Source organism: Cynara cardunculus, unplaced genomic scaffold (assembly GCF_001531365.2).
Source record: "Cynara cardunculus var. scolymus isolate 2C unplaced genomic scaffold, CcrdV1 Un_Scaffold_1420, whole genome shotgun sequence".
NCBI lineage: Eukaryota > Viridiplantae > Streptophyta > Magnoliopsida > Asterales > Asteraceae > Cynara > Cynara cardunculus.
The window spans coordinates 15,006-31,800 of record NW_020200764.1 but is presented as its reverse complement, the minus strand read 5'-3'; the positions used below and the strand labels follow the sequence as shown (position 1 = coordinate 31,800).

The window sequence follows — 16,795 nt, the reverse complement described above, 5'->3', positions numbered from 1 at the left end:
GTCTGGTATCCATACGGGATGGTGTAATCTAATCCGTGAAAAGTCCTCACCATCCCATTGTTGATCACCAGGATAGGCCTGTGCCACGGCCCAATCACGTGCAGAGCTCATCCAATCAGAGTACCTGTTGTGCATGGATTTGGTCCATAAATCATGAACCGTGTCATCCAGCTCAAGTTCCTACTGGAACTTAGCCTACACACACAATGTTTGTATAAATGTAAAAACAATAACCTTGTATGTATAATTATATTAAAATGGTACACCAACCCTAAAGCGCTGGAACATCAAGTCACGTGCTTCCTGAGGTACTTCCTTCCATCTATGTCACGGACCAGCAAAGGAAGACCTGAAGTGGTTTAAGTTTGTGAGTCCACAATGATCAATCTTCAAGTAATCTCTATATGAATCTATGGCAGATCTGAATATATCATGAAGAACACTTTGAGAGAGATGAGAGGAAAAGTCAAAATAGTCAAACCTCTATTATACGTATCAGATTTAACAATGAGCTCTCTTCCCTTACAATTACAAAGACATTACCCTATTTATAGGGTCAAACCTCTAAACATAGTCAAAGTCAAACATGCCTAAGAAAAGTCAAACACGATGACTTTTACAATTATAGACAATATTTAACTTTCAAGACGAATACAATTTAATACTGATTTTCAGTCCTAACAAAGTTCAACCACTCAAAATCCTACATGCATATATGAAGAAAATGCAACTTGTATCGAACAAATGAAAGTAGGATATATCAAGGGTGATAAACAAAACATATTTTGCCAAAGTTTTTCTATAATCAGCAACTATAGACTATCCTCAAGATTCAAGTGAATCAAGTAAGGTCTGAGGAGAATGTGGTTGATTTGTTTACCAAATCACTACCTAAGGCCACATTTGGAAAACATTGGAATGCGAATACTTTCCAAACTCCCTGAATTGATGTACGTATCAAAGGGAGTAGTAGATAAAAAGAGGAGTCTATTATACATGTGATGTTGGTATGTTATGCTTTTTCCATCACCGAATGTTTTATCTTTTCCATTGGGTTTTGTTCCTTGGTGTAAGGTTTTAGTGAGGCAACAATTGATATACCATTTTGCTTTCCTAACACTCATGATTAGTGTACGAATCTGAGAGAATATTAGACTAAAGGAAAATTCTATATATTACAAAGAAACTGGTGCATTATATTCTTTCCTTTATCATATTTTTTCCATCGGGTTTTTATTTTGGTATAAGGTTTTAACGAGACAACATTATGCACTATCACTTCTTTAACTCAACACAAAGAGAAGTGTTGTAGGATAAATATATCATCATCTAAAGGATATAACGATCTAATAAAAATAAACATATTAAAATAAATTATAACTAATATCTATTATAACTATCATCCATTTTTAAATGGCTTTTCATCAATGAAAATGATAGATTTTTTCTCTATTCTTATTTTCAGTTCTTCTATAACAATTAATTGTTTTTCTTTTGCCTTGAGATTCACACCCTGTGCTATGCTTGACACGCGTACGCTACGTGTTCATCCAGCAACAAAAAAGTTGCAAATATATGTCGACGAATGTTGTCAATGAAGCCATCAAGAATTTGGTAAAGTTAAAGAGCAAATGCGAATCCAACGCTACCATTATATCCTTCAATCTATCCTACTAGTACTGGCATCATCGTTGTTGAATTCACTCGCAAAACAGTCCAGTTTTTGCAGCACCGAAGAAGATTTGTTAGATTCCAATCCCATGGCAACTACTCTTGGTGGTTTACAGAATTCATCGGCTTCCAACAGCGCCGATATCGATAGTCTTGCTCATTTTGCTGTCCAAGAGCATAACAAGAAACAGGTTTGTCATGTGTTGTTGATCGTTCATCTTAGTTTATGTTCTATTCTGTGATTATTCACTTATTTTGGTGGAAATGATGCTTAAGATTGACATAACTGGATTTAAACTAGGTTCTTAGGAAGGTGGTCCGATCATTCATATATTTGTTTATGAGTATTTGAGTTGGTGCTTCTAGGGAAGGTTGTAAAAATGTTTTGAATTAGGACAAAACACCAATTGCAGAACTAGGGTTTTGAGGAAGGCTGTAACACAGGATCAACCAGGGGAAATTTTCAAAATCTGAATGAAGTTTATGAGTATTTAAATTGGTGATCAATTGTTGCTGTATGATTTCATAATCTAAGGAATTTCTTGAGTATTACATTTGTTGATTTCTTGTTAATTTTGCATCTGAAGAACATAATTGATTTATGATTTGATAGGAAGGCAAAGATAATTTCAGTAACCAACAAAATGAATCATTATATAGTAAGTTAAGAACATCACTTGTTTCTCTTAGTTTGTTGTTTTCATGATGATTCTTGATTATTCATTTTCTGTATGCAAAATATGACAGCTTTCGATTCGGACTTGATACAATTGCAAAACTAGGGTTTTGAGGATGGTTGTAAGATGGGGTCATTCTAGGTGAAAATCTAAGCAAAATTAACGAGTACTTGAGTTGGTGTTTATTTGTTACTCCATGATTTAAAAGGAATGCAAAGAGAAGTTTGATCTTACCCTCACTGTATACAACCTAGCGATTAAAAAATGATTCTTCATTCCGCATATTCTTTATCGGAGCCAAGATCTACCACTCTAGGTATTCGACACTCTTGGGGCAATCTATATTCGTCTAGTCCTCTTGCCCGTCCAGCCCCCTCTCAACACTCTTGGGACAATTTGTGCCCCTCTAGCCTCCGTTGGAGGGGGCATGTTAGAGACCCACATCGGCTAGACTTGGATTATGTCTCTCCATATATGTCGGAACCCCCATCTCTCCTAGACGGCTCTTTTGGAGATTAATCTAGCATTCCACATATTTTCACAATTGGTAACTTAAGAACATCTCCTTTGCTTAAAATACGACTCTGGACTTTTGATTGGAGACAGTACAATTAGTCTTGGAGTAGTTAGAAAGAATGTAGGCATAAACGATTATTTTTCTTTTAGTATTTAAAATTATTAAATAAATTTTGATAATTGATCTTTTTCTTAATTTGGAATTCGTTTATAAAGCGCGGGTCTTCTTATTTCTGACTCTCATGCTAGTGGTTTGGTGGGGTTAATTCTATTTTTTTTTCCTACTGATATTATTTGTTTTTCTCAAATTTCATCTTGCTCGTGTAGTGTGGATCGAAAAGAAGAGAGAAGAAAGGCTCTTAAATGTTGAACAAGAAAATTACTATTTTAGCTGTTCAGACTAAAGACTAATATTGCATGATGTTTATGAACTTAGAATGCAATGCTGGAGTTGGCAAGGGTGGTAAAGGTGCAAGAGCAAGTGGTTGCTGGAACCTTGCATCATCTTACATTGGAGGTCGTTGACGCTGGAGAGAAGAAAATATACGAGGCTAAGGTGTGGGTAAAGCCGTGGATGAACTTCAAGGAACTGCAGGAATTCAAGCATATTGGTGAACAAACCACCAGTACACCTTCTGATCTTGGTAAGCTACTAAACCTTGAAAATACTTAAATGGTATCACATATCAGTTGTCTGTAGGCAGCAGCTTTAGCTTGCAAAAGAACTACATGTTCTCTATGTTTGTTGAGCTTTACACCTACCGTGGTCAATAGTTACTTGCTTGGAACATTAAAAAAAACATGGATTGATGTTTATGGAAGTTACTATACTTTTGAAGGTCTGAATTTAATAAGGTGTCTTTGGTTCTTCTGAGTTGCATCTTGGCTATAACTTTCAAAGGGATGTTTCCTTTTTGGTATATCTCTCATCTCTGAAGATTGAGGGTAGATGCCAGGTCTGGATACCACTCCTCCCCCCATCAAAAAGAAAAAACAAAAACAAAAAAAACCTTCAGGTGGGTTTGTTTTTGGTTTGGTTTGCAGGGACGTGCCAACAAGTTGGTTCTGGTATAAAGAAGTCAGGAATATCAATCATGGAGAAATGTTATACTAGAGTTCAAACTTCGTTGCATGCCTTGAACAGATAATGCTATCCCCATTTCCGTTTCTTGACGGCAATAACTTCTCGTATCTATCCTCATAAATGCTACCATAATATGTAACCAGATTGTGATGGCTCAGGATATCAATCGGTGCCTGTTCATGATCCTGTGGTTCAAGATGCTGCAAATCATGTCCTCATGACACTGCAACAGAGGTCCAACTCATTATACCCTTACGAACTGCAAGAGGTCATTCATGCTAAAACAGAGGTATATAACCCTTCTGTTTTTCGTTATGGGATTGCGAGTTAGCCACCTTTTTAGTTATCTTTGTGGTAGTTGATTTGCTTATCATTTTGTTGCAAAGATGTGGACAGAGATTTGGTCCCAAAACCAAAGGATTACAATAAAGTACAATTGTACTTTTAAGTGCAATATTTGTGTTGCATGATATCGTAATAACAACCTCTCACTTCCCCAAAGGCTAAATACGGTAAGTAGCCATATATAACTTAGCCTCTAGGAACAGAGACGAAGTAAGGCACTAGTTGATATATCATCTTTCTAGAAGTATGGCGTTAAAGGCCCCGCTCTCCTTATTTTTGTAAATATTGTGGCATAGCTTGGCTTCCACGTAGGTCCTTTGTTCAAATCCCATACTTGTGTATTGCCTAGTATACTAATGTGTCATGAAGAGGTCAGATTTGTGTACATCTCACCCCCGCCTCCGGGTGGGAGGTATTGGCTTGGTTTGGTTTTGTTTTTCAATGATCAAGATGAAATTCCTCTCGGGTGTGTTTGGTATGTGGGATCTTGTCTCACGTTTTTTGGCACGACATTAGACTAACAGGATAGGACCTGAGTGGGACAAAAATGCATTTCTTTTTGTCCCACTCCCTCCAAAATAGGTGGGAACGAAATCGGGGAATCAAACAAGATTGGTAAATTACTAAACCAGCCTTGTATAATTAAACCTCTAAAACCTTCCAAAATTCTTTCACCCGCCTAGTCGCCTACCTCACTCTCGCCCGTCTGTGTACCAAATGCATCCCCTAGATGTGGTTTCTAATCCATGTTTTATTTGAGTTGATAACACTTGGTTAAAACGGTGTATCAGTGTGTGGAAGGATCTGCAAAATATGACATCCTACTGAAGGTGAAAAGGAGCAGCAAAGAAGAGAAGTTCAAGGCAAATGTGCACAAGGACAAAGATGGGAACTTTCATGTGAACAACATGGTGCAAGACCACTCCTAATTCAAAACTTCACTATGTAATAATGCTTTGCAAGTGCATATCATACTTGGATTGATGATCATGTTTTGTTGCTCACTGATACCTAATCGTCTTATGTAACTGCTTTTCTAGACTTGATATATCCTTAAACGCCGGATCGTGTCCTCAGGTGGTGTTTGTAGTTTTCCATGTTTCAACCATGTGTTGACTTTCCGGTGTACATGTTTTATATGTAATAATAATCCCTGCATTGTACTTCGATATGAGAGTGAAAAATGACGTCGATGAAGGTGTGTAGGTGCACTATCCCATGGTGGGGATTGTAACTCCCCATAAATTTCCCATTTGTCACTCCATCAAACTTGGCTTTGAGGATCAACTAATTATATGACATTTCAATTCCAGTTTTTGCCTCTTCATTTCCCCGTACTCGTTAAGTATTAGTATCCATGATACATGTCGTGGATTTGGTGGTACTCGGAATCGGATTCTATCCCAATCCCGTATTTAGTTTATAGCAAAGTCGTCTTGGGATTTCCATGAATTCTCATAAACATTGGATTCATCCCACGGGTAGTTGGTATTTACGAATTTTATAGGATTTGTTTGTATTAATGTTTTAAAATATGCTAAAATATTAATTTAAATAATTTTTTATATTTAGTTTTTATAAATTATCCACAAAAAATAGAGTTCAATTTTTAGCTTATAAAATTTGAATTTTTGATATAATTTACAACTCAAGTTTGTTAAACATGCAGCGAGCTCGAATAGTCAAAAAAAATAAGCGAGCTCGATCGAATAGTCAAAAAAATATGCGAGCTCGAGCTTCATTTTGAAAAAGTTATTCAACTAATTCTAATATTACTTCTTCAAGCTGAGTTCTAATAACTTGTTACTTGATTCAACTCTGCTCATCTACACCTCTAGTTGGTATTTGTGTTTTTGTTTTATATCAGATGATTTTCTTCAGAAAAAAATTAACGAATATGAAAAACAAAAAATGTTCTTTTTTGAGTGTGAAACTCATCGAGTTAGATAGTGAATTTTATTAAAATGTAAAATCTATAATTTTTATTGATAATATTTTGTGAACTATCTTTTTAGAACGATAAAATTTCTATTAAAGTTAATGGTTTATACGATATACTGATTTCTTGAACTAGGATACAAATTCATGTTAAATGAACTGTGTTATATCACGATAAACCTATTGATGTTAAACGATGTTGCATTCTACCATGAATTGCAACCACGAACCACCATCATTTTGTAGACGATTTTAGTGTTATCATATCATTTAATCTAACTGGATTTACAAAAGAATGAAGGTGTTCGTAGTTAGCTATAATACAGATCCAAAGGTACGAAGTGCGCAATTGTGTAAGTTAGTATGAACTTGGGATAACTAGATGTTGCGAAAGGGGGTCGCATTTAACTAGATGTTGCGGAAGGGGGCCGCATCCCCTTGCAGGTCCTAGGGGCAACGCCCCTAGCGGGGTCAAGGGTCGAGACGAAGCGCCTCGAAACCTAAATAACATGTATGACGTGTTAACACTGAAGTTGATGTGGTTAATGTTAGTGTGTATGTTCAACATGTGAAGCTCAATGCTGACCTTATTGGCATCGGTGATGTGCCAACGGTGGGACAAAACACTGAAGTTGATAAGTGGTAGCGATCGCACATTAATACTGACCAACGAGTGTTTTCCCACCGATGATGATCATTGGGGACATCCACTGATAATATATGTTCCTAACTGCTATAATAATCTCCCGTAATTGTCAGATAACTACTAGTCACTTCTGGTAATCGTCTCTCTTTTAAAGGTTTCTTTTATTCTGGGGTTTACATATGAAAATTAATAACTTATTTGTGTTTTTGCTTGAGTAAATTTCATGTAACCCAACATATACATGGTTGAAATATTACATAAGAAAAGTAATAAATAGATTCATTAAAAAAGAAAGATATGGTCCTTCTATTCAATATTAAAAATTAAATATTCAAATTATTCTTTTTTACATTACAGGAATTGATTTTCCACACGAAGTCCATTATAGATTTCTTGCGATATCTTATACCCTTTTTTTTAACAGATTTCACCTTGTTAAAGAGCCACACCATCATTTTATTGTCATCGATCAAAGCTGATCGAATTCAAACACCACATTTTTTGGAAATCATGACTATTCCAGCCATTTTGTGTATAGTTCAACTAATTCCATGGGATCCTGAGTGGCTCTGAGGAGCCCCAAGGCCAACTACTTGTCGTCGAACACAGTGGCCTAAACCTATGATGAAACCTGGCTATAGAGGGGAGAATGAATCAGAATGTTGATGCATATAAAACTCAGATAGACGAGAAGCAATATGGTCGTCTGAGATAATCGTCATGAATGGACAATGCTAATATCAAGAAATCCGATGAATTGGAACACAAAATGATGATCGAAGATGGCCTTGAACGAAGATTATAGACTAAATCGAACCAAACAAACCCAGTAAATCTGATACGGAAGTAAATTGCTATTGGCCCAAATGATACATGATAACCTTGGCTTCATGGTCAAAGGTTCACCTATTTACGAGTTTAATTTTCCATATATAATTATCATATAGTTAAAAAAAAAAAAACCAATTGTCACATAAAATAAAGTCAAGATTGATTTGCAGAAATGAGGCCATAAAGCTTCCATCCTTCTATATTTAGCAAGATAGTAATAGAAATTACAATCAATATGTATTATTATTATTATTATTATTATTATTAGTAGTAGTAGTATTAGTATTATTATTATTAATATTATTATTATTATTATTATTATTATTATTATTATTATTATTATTATTATTAAGATCTCTCAAATGGGTTGCTCACCTACAACTTCAACCCTAAAATCAACAAATAACAATATGATCAAATCAAATTTTAGGCTCCCAAAGCGGAAACCGTAAATGGTACGATTTTTAACGTGTAAGATACAAGTCATTATAACAATAACATCGCTCTCAGTACTGTATAATTCACGAAACCCGGCCAAAATCGAGTGAATCCCCAACCAGCTTCAATGACAACCATGAAGTTACCATCACGATCGAGATTTTCAGACAAAATGTGCGTTAAACTCGTGCTTTTTTTCCATCGGAAAGAAAGTTGATGGTAACTTTTAACGGTTTTTGCACGTTTCCCATTTTAAGACGAAGCCTTTGAGGGCCCGTATCCGTTATGATGCAACTTTTGCCATCTCCATGCAACACGTAAACTCTTTTCGAGATCTGTGTACTGTGCCGACCAGTTGAGTTCACGGAGGATCTTTGATGGGTCACTGAACACTTCGGCATAGTCACCGGGCCGGCGTGGCAAATAGTCAACTTTTATTGATACCCCGGTTGCCGATTTACAAGCTTCAACAAACTCGTTAACAGATCGACCTCGGCCCGTACCGACGTTGTAGATTCCGACTTCACCAGGTTGTGCTTTCTCGAGTGCTTTCACGTGAGCATCGACTAAATCAGTCACATCGATGTAGTCACGTATGCAAGTTCCGTCTGCGGTTTTATAGTCCGTTCCTCGAACCTACGCCACAGAACTTATTTTTCAGTGGTAGCACAAATAATTCCCACAATATAAAAATTAAAAAAAAAAATCAATTATAAAATAAAATATGATCTTTTACAAAATACTGTGCAAAACACTAAGAAATCAGGTCCAGTTTTAACTATTTACAATTACGTTTTTTGTATTCCATAATTAACAATCAAAACTCAAATTTATGCTCTAGTACACAACGGTGACACCTTTAAGAGTCAGTAAACGTATATCCACTTTTAACTGCTACTTAGGGGGTGTTTGGGATTTGCTTATTTAAAACAATTTATGCTTTTCTACAGAAGTCCTTATCAACTTATTATAAGTTAGAAGGGTTTAACTTCTTCAAAAACTCCTTATTATCAGTTGGGCACCATATAAGCTGTTTATCCAAACACTCGAAAGTGCTTATTACCGGTGTCATACCGGAATAAGTCAATAAGTTATTTTTATAAGCAATCCAAAACACCCCGTTAGTATTGGCAATAGGTCTGAAAAATATCTACAAATAAAAACTTTAGACATTTGTACCCTGTCAAAGTAAATAACCATGGCTTCCAAAGGAACTCGAGTTAGGTGCAATTGCCAGAGAATTGAACAGTTCCTTCTTGAACGAATATATTTCTATTTTTCGGTAAATCAATTACGAAATTGGACAATCGAGTATATCCGATCCAAAGGTAGGGTCTTGGGGGTAAGCATACACAGACCTTAACTTTGTCCCAAGATACAAAGAGGTTGTTTCCGAGAATACCACCGGCTTGCAAGAGCAAAAAACCAAGAGTCTACCGAGCTAAAAAGCACATAATTTAAAACAAACATTCATAGAAAAGGAAATTTGCATTTTTTATGGGATGTAAAGCATTTGACAAATTTATATAACAAAACTACAATCAACCCAGGTTTGAATACTGTATCTAGATATGCACTTGTGGCCACCGGGAGACTTACCTCAGCACTATGGGCAAAAGCCTACAGTCGCGACTTGCCATAGGATTAGTTTGGGCAAAGACCTTGATCACCCATTTCCCAAAAAAAAAAAAAGGAAACTATATAACAAATCAAACATTTGGATTTTCATGAAATGGAAGAAGCATACTTTATAATCAATTTCCTTAAACTATATAACAGGTAAAATAAATTTAGTGTGATTAGATCAAAGGAAACTAACCTTGAGGCCATTGGTAATTCCACGGGCTGCATCGAAGCATGCACCTGATATTCTTCCATGTTCACGTAATTCTGGTCTTGGTGCTTCTCCCAACCTTCCTTCTGGATCCGACCCAATCACATTGAAGTATCTGGAAATTGAACAACCGATAGGAAAAGTGAAATAAGAACTCAAACTTGTTGATGATAATTTGTTAGAATTACACATTCTATAATCTGAAACAAAATACAAACATGTATTCGAGCATTTAACAAGATTTTACAAGGCTTTCATCTAGTTCTAGCCATTAATGAGCCTGGTGTTTCAAATCATTAATCACCTAAATATCCCTCCATCCCAAAATAAGTATCCAAAATTGAAAAATTATTACATTTTTTAATTGATAAATGACAATTTTACCCTTAATAATGGAGGGAGTAACGAATTTCTCTAACTCTTAATGAGCATATAGGAGTCACCATATTATTTATAACCATGGGTGTCCAAGCCAGTTTTTGCACACACCTTAAAGTTAACAGCCAAGTAAACCCTCCGGTGGCCTTCAACAGGTGACCTCTAGGGAACAAACCCAAGGCCTTAACCCAAAGGGTTCAGAGTCACCAATTTGTAGTTGGCGTTCCAACTTCCAAGAAAAGAGTTTCACTTGTTAGGGTGCTAAGATTTTGGTGTCTATTTATAGATGTAATTTCATTGTGAAAATACTCTTATCACGATGCTATATATTGCTTTCAACGGGAGCATCAGTCACCATTGCATGCATGTAAAAAGTTGGCAAAAGAAATGCCAAAAATAGTAATGCTAAGTTACTAACCTTAAGATCATGACCGCCATGTCTGAGTTTTTATGGAAATCCAAGATGATATCTTCTGCCATCTTCTTGGCTTTTCCATAAGGATTAATTGGGTGCTGGAATATGCAACAGAAAAATGAGTTGCTAAGATGATAACACAGGGTGCACCAGACAGAAAGAAAAAAAAAACCGACTTCTATACTCCAAATACACCAGAATACCTGAGGGGTTTCTTCTGTAATGGGCATCTTTTCAGGCTCCCCGTATGTCGCACATGTGCTAGAGTATATCAACGTGTTCACATTATGTGCTGCCATTGCCTCCAATACCACCAGGGTATTTGAAGTTATGTTGTGATAATACCTGACACATATTTGAGCACCATATCTAAGGAGTGAAAAACCAGAAATCTTTTTTTCCCACATTATGCACTAGCCCGTGGGGCAGGGGGGGGGGTCTTCTCCTCAGGTATGTCACCCTCCCTTATCCCATATACCAGTGAAAAAAGGCTGCTAAACTGATTCATAACATACAATTTATCACTACACAAATGCACATTAGTATTTAGTAGTAAGATGAATAAGGGATTAGTTGGGATGTAAAGTTTATTTTACCATAAGATGTCAAAACAAGATTTCACTAACCGTCAGTAGAGATTCAAATGCTATTTCATTTAGTTGTTTCATTTTTTGTCCAAGTATGATCAGAAGGATAGTATAATTGCTATTTTATCTTTAAGTTTGCATATATTCGTCTATCTAAGGCTTGCAATTCCTAAGTAACGGGTTGCTAATAGCTTCGTGGTTCCCACCATTGTTTTATTTGATTCAAAATTATCGGGTCAGTCTGCTACTTCAAACTTAGGGGATTACAAATGGTATTGCGCTACTGAATTCAACATAATTCCCTGATTTTGTGATTACTGGAGGCATTTAACCAACAATAGCTATAAATCATCACAACACCCTATAAGCTTCTTCTCGACGTTGTATGATTAACCACTCCAGAAACACTCAAAAAGTAAAACATAACAAAAGACAAACAACTAAAGAATGGTGCCCAAAACGCCTGAGAAAATAATATTCAACTGATATACAGATAGATTGGGGATTCATGCTTACTTTAGGGGATCAAGGGTACTCTCTCCAACGTATGCAACTGCTGCAAAATGCATCACTGCATCAAATGCATTATCATAGAAGATTTTGTTTACCTGAAATATTTTATCAAGGAAACAAGACATGTGTACAAGTATGGTTGTTTGTATGATAGGGGAAAGTTCATTTAGGAACTGTAAGCATTTTGAGAACCGTGAGATCTAACTATTCATGAGTTTATTCATGATGAATATACCAAAACATTCATGAATATCATGCATTTTCATTATTCATAATGAATATGATAGATATTCATCATGAGTAATTCATGAATACTTGATTCTTACAATTCCCAAAATATTTATGGAACCTACCCCATGTATCATAAATATTTTATCTAGTATGTATCGTGTTTCAGCCTGTGTTTCAAGGGATACAGCTTTTGGATCCCCCAAATCAGCATAAATGAATTGAAGTCGGCCGGGCTCTGGAAACAGGTCTTGAAGAACTCTGATTGCACCTAGGTTTCCCCGGGAGAGATTGTCCTGTCATAGAAGAATACAATTTACGACATCAGTTTAGGTGTGGCACACATATGTATGTGTGTATACACATGCAGACATGCACACGTATATACACACACATATAGATGTGCATATAACCATACACAGCAGATATAAAAGATTTTAATTGCTTTATTTTCTTTGGAATTTAAAACAACACTCTAACTCAATCATCGATGTCGATGAAGTGATGTTTATAGGTGAATATGATTACATAAAAATTCGCCAAAGTTAGAGATATACCACTATAGTGACGCGGTGAGAGTCTTTTAGAAGGCGTAGTGAAGCATGAGACCCAATGTAGCCAGCACCTCCTGTTACTAAGACATGAGTAATCCCTGTTTCATGACGAGAGAACTTCAAAACAAGAAACAAAAAAATTGTCAGATACTCAAAGTGTGGCAGATCTACATGATAGATTAGGAGGTCATAGGACCACCCATCTAAGAATCTTGATTAATATCCTCATTGTACTATAGGTGAAATGTTAGTAATACCATTGAAGTGATCACCCTCACCATCAACAATTTACAAATCATTACAGGGTTAAATCAGTCATTTTGAGAAAACATAAGACACCCATAAAAGTCATCATCAAGTTCATGATGGTTTCTTTCTTGAAGAGAAAATCTGAATTATATACTTTCCATAAAAATGTAAAATGATGGGATTAACTGTAACTTTCTGGTTATGATGCTTCCCAAGCCCCTTTCAAAATCAAATGAAGCAAATGCATAATACAACACTTATATGTAAATGTTGTTCTAAGTTAGATTTTGTTACAAGTAGAATCCCCATTACAAGTTACAGCGACAAAAGCACTTATCCCAGATTATTTTTTTTTTCTGGTAACCATTGGTACCCGGGCCAAGCTCCCCAGCTGACCATGAATGGCTTGGAGTCATTGCAGGTGAACCTCCATGGCTAAAAGGGTTTTGGCAACGCCTGGTTCAAACCCAGGGAAGATGAGATTTCCACTATCCCCCCCCCCCTCGAGCCTTAACCGGTGCACCACAACCCAAGTGGATTTATCCCAGATTATTCTGATAGGCGTCAATAGATTTTTTATTGTACTAACTACTAATTATATGGTAATATTCACAGATATGATGCCAATTTGAATGAACTTAGCATCTGGGGTATTAACTAAATGCAGTAATTTTGATTTGACTTCCAAAATATTCTCCTATTCCAAGTGATAAGACCACAGTTGATGAAGTTTCATCCAAAAGTATGCAACAATCAAAGCGTAAGGAAATACATAGATCTATTTTGTCAATATATAACGCAAATCATATCAATTGACACCAACATTGACAGTTGAAACCATGGTTAGTTGGGTCTAAAACTTTTATGCAGCTAAGCTATAGGATTCAACTCATTACGTTAAAACAAAGTAGAAGCCACAAAAGAAACGGATCAATTTAAATCAAAAGAAAAACATATAAAGGAACAAAATGTCCTCTTTTACTTACTGGGCTTGGGCTGCTGAAAGTTGGGGATATCTTAATTATGGTGATGCACAATGCTATAAGGCCTGCAGCCAAAAGAATCCTTCTTACAACATCAATCTTCTTCACTGGATCCGAAAAATCCATACCTACAAACACAGCAAAAGGAAAATACCTTCAAACCCTCTAAAGTTCCATAATATAGAGTAGTTAAGACAAAAGAAACATCAGCTGGCTGGCCGGCATCTGTTTTGACTTACATACCCGATTAAACAAAGATTACGAATATAATAATTTCACCATGAACATAAATTTGCATAAAATGTTTGATGAAATAATTAGTGATGAAATTGTGAAGTTACCTCCTAAAGAATTGGGCCTGTTAGGCCGAGTTCTTGATCTTGTAAAGTTTAGCATTTGCAGATGAATTCCTCCTCCCTGAAACCGGTAGAAAAAACCCATGAGAAATATAACAAAAACTTCAAAATCAGACCCAAAAGGGGGATCAAATTCGCAACAGCTCGAAGCAAGCATCAAATGATCTTTTATCATTAAATCAAATTTCGAAAAATTTAAGTGTTACCCATATGGTAAAAACTGAATTTAAACATGCAAATTGGGTCAAATACTAGCTTTTTGTGATGATTGAGCAAAAGGGGTACCTTAAAAAGGTAAAATCTACAGAACTGAGTGCATAAATGTATGCAAAAAAGCAGAAACAGAGAAGATTGTAAACAGAACTAAAAGGGGGCAATGCAAGATTGTAGACTTTAGATTCCCATTGAAACTAATACATGGTATCATTTGATTGAGTAAAAATTCAGAAAATGGTAAAGCTAATTTGAAGTAAATACCACGACACCATTAAAGAAACACCAGAACCGAACTCAAACGAGACCCCAAATTGACAGCATCTCGATTATAATTAAACCAAATTATACTTGAATTTCAAGTATACGAGGGTTGCCCATTTAGAATATCAAATTTCAAACTAGCAATTAAGAGAAACTCAATCGAATACAAACTTTTTCGATGATCGAGTACATGGGGTACCTAGCATCCAACGAATAAAGTGGTCAAGTGTAGGCCAATAAAAGCACGAACAGAGAAGATCTGAGAAAGTGAATCTAGTTTTGACATCAAACCCAACCCACGTTATCATTTGATTGAGTGGAATTGCAGGAAAAGGGTAAGCACTAATTAAAGTAAATACTACAATACGATAATAAAGAAATGATATACATACCAAGAATTAAGGAAGAAGGATGTTTCAATAAAGGAATTGTCCTCTTGGGTCTTACACACTTTCCTCCTCGATTCTCTGAAATCTCTGGATTTTCTGAAGAACTTTAATGGAGGACTAATTCAATATACAGCAGTTTAGTCCATGTTACGTTAGTCGCGACGTGGGGCAGGGTAGGGTGGGGGTGGGGCAGGTCGATTGGGAAGGCTGCTGTTTGTATGTTCTTTTCAAATGTTGTTTTATAGGGAGCGGATCGAGCATGGATTCAATTTTGAGACCCCATTGATGTACAGAATGTGAAGAGTTCATAAATGATAAAAGACAACAACCGAACAAATTATGAAAAAACCAATGAATATTTAAATTTTGAACAACTAAAGGTATACACATTTTTATTCTAGCAAATAAATCCTTTGTATTTATTAGAATTTTATAGATCGAGTTTTGTAAACCGGTTATTATGGTGAAATTATGGAAGGATTTGAAAGAATCAACGAACTTCAAGTTCAAATAGTAATAAAAATTCCCTTATGATAACGGAGATTTAAATGTGGTGACTTCGAGCTATCCGTAAAAGTAGGTGATTGTCTTGGGATTAGTCAGCTCGCATGGTGGGTTGAATATGCAGGTTAGTAAAAAAATAACAAACTTTCATAATTCAAACGATTAAGTTACTAAATATTTTATTAAAAAAAAAAAACGGTTACGTTTATAAAACTTTTCTATAACTCGTGTTCAGAAGTTAAAGAATAAAGAAAAGAATGTTGAGTGAAAATGATATATTCCATTTTATTATTTTTTGTTAATTAATTTTAGATTTTGAAAATGTCATTTTTGTAATTAAAAATGATATTGAATAGGATGGTAAGAATTAATTAAGTATATATTCTGAATAAAATTGGGTTTAGATCAAATTTGATTGCTTTTCAATTGGAATTTACTTTTCTTTTAAATAAACACAGGATTTTCCTTCTTTTTTAAATTGAAATGATCTTGAATTTAGTTTTTTATTTAAACAAATTATATTAAATAAAATAATATTTTATTCTTTTTAATTAGTATATTAATGTTTTCTAGCTTTTCATCAAGTTTTTAAATTCTTTGATTAACTGGGTTATCAAAAAAATATGTCATTTAAAGTCATATTTACTTGTGATTATTGTCTTAAAATTTAAAAAGGGTGTTATTGGCTTGTTTGCATAAGAATAACCATGAATAATATATATATATATATATATATGTATGTATGTTTATTCACATTTGGATGACCATAACTCATATGAATATACATTACATGAATAATTATAAGTATATTCACATGTAAATATAAAATTATATTTGACTATGAGTAATATTTACAACTTGACTATGAGTATGTCACATATAAATATACATGACATATGTATTTATTTGGATATTGGCATGGGTATTTTGCTCATATATAAATATATTCACATATGAATATAAATTATATGTGGCTATAGATAGTACTTACAATAGACTCCGAATTTATTCAAATGTGAATATATGTTACATATATATTATTTGGATATTGGTATGGGCATTCGCACGTATATATGTGTATGTGATTCACCATAAAAGTAATTATAAATACGGATCATAATAGGATAGGATCTAGGGTTATTTTCAATTCTTTCTCTTTGATAAGCATATTGACTTGAGACC

At 35.0% G+C, this 16,795-nt stretch overlaps 2 protein-coding genes across 4 annotated transcripts; one reads left to right on the top strand and one right to left on the bottom strand.

Moving 5' to 3' along the window:
- Window positions 1-1,556: 1,556 nt before the first annotated feature.
- On the top strand, window positions 1,557-5,462 carry LOC112502435 (cysteine proteinase inhibitor 12-like). Of its 2 annotated transcripts, none has more exons than XM_025106336.1 (4): window positions 1,557-1,862; window positions 3,301-3,508; window positions 4,107-4,237; window positions 5,085-5,462. In XM_025106336.1, the coding sequence occupies exons 1-4, from the start codon at window positions 1,632-1,634 to the stop codon at window positions 5,220-5,222; spliced, it is 708 nt and encodes a 235-aa protein (XP_024962104.1). In that variant the 5' UTR covers window positions 1,557-1,631; the 3' UTR covers window positions 5,223-5,462. The 2 variants fall into 2 exon arrangements, with proteins under 2 accessions (XP_024962104.1, XP_024962103.1); XM_025106335.1 differs by having other exon boundaries at window positions 4,092-4,237.
- A 2,641-nt stretch (window positions 5,463-8,103) lies between these two features.
- Window positions 8,104-15,189, bottom strand: LOC112502438 (probable UDP-arabinose 4-epimerase 2). 2 transcript variants are annotated; one of them, XM_025106337.1, is made up of 10 exons: window positions 15,113-15,189; window positions 14,229-14,304; window positions 13,891-14,015; window positions 12,659-12,772; window positions 12,290-12,397; window positions 11,877-11,968; window positions 10,977-11,118; window positions 10,777-10,871; window positions 9,966-10,095; window positions 8,104-8,782 (listed from the first exon to the last, which is right to left on the bottom strand). In XM_025106337.1, the coding sequence occupies exons 2-10, from the start codon at window positions 14,281-14,283 to the stop codon at window positions 8,399-8,401; spliced, it is 1,245 nt and encodes a 414-aa protein (XP_024962105.1). In that variant the 5' UTR covers window positions 14,284-14,304; window positions 15,113-15,189; the 3' UTR covers window positions 8,104-8,398. The 2 variants fall into 2 exon arrangements, with proteins under 2 accessions (XP_024962105.1, XP_024962106.1); XM_025106338.1 differs by lacking the exon at window positions 15,113-15,189 and adding an exon at window positions 14,920-15,035.
- Between the last annotated feature and the right edge of the window lie 1,606 nt (window positions 15,190-16,795).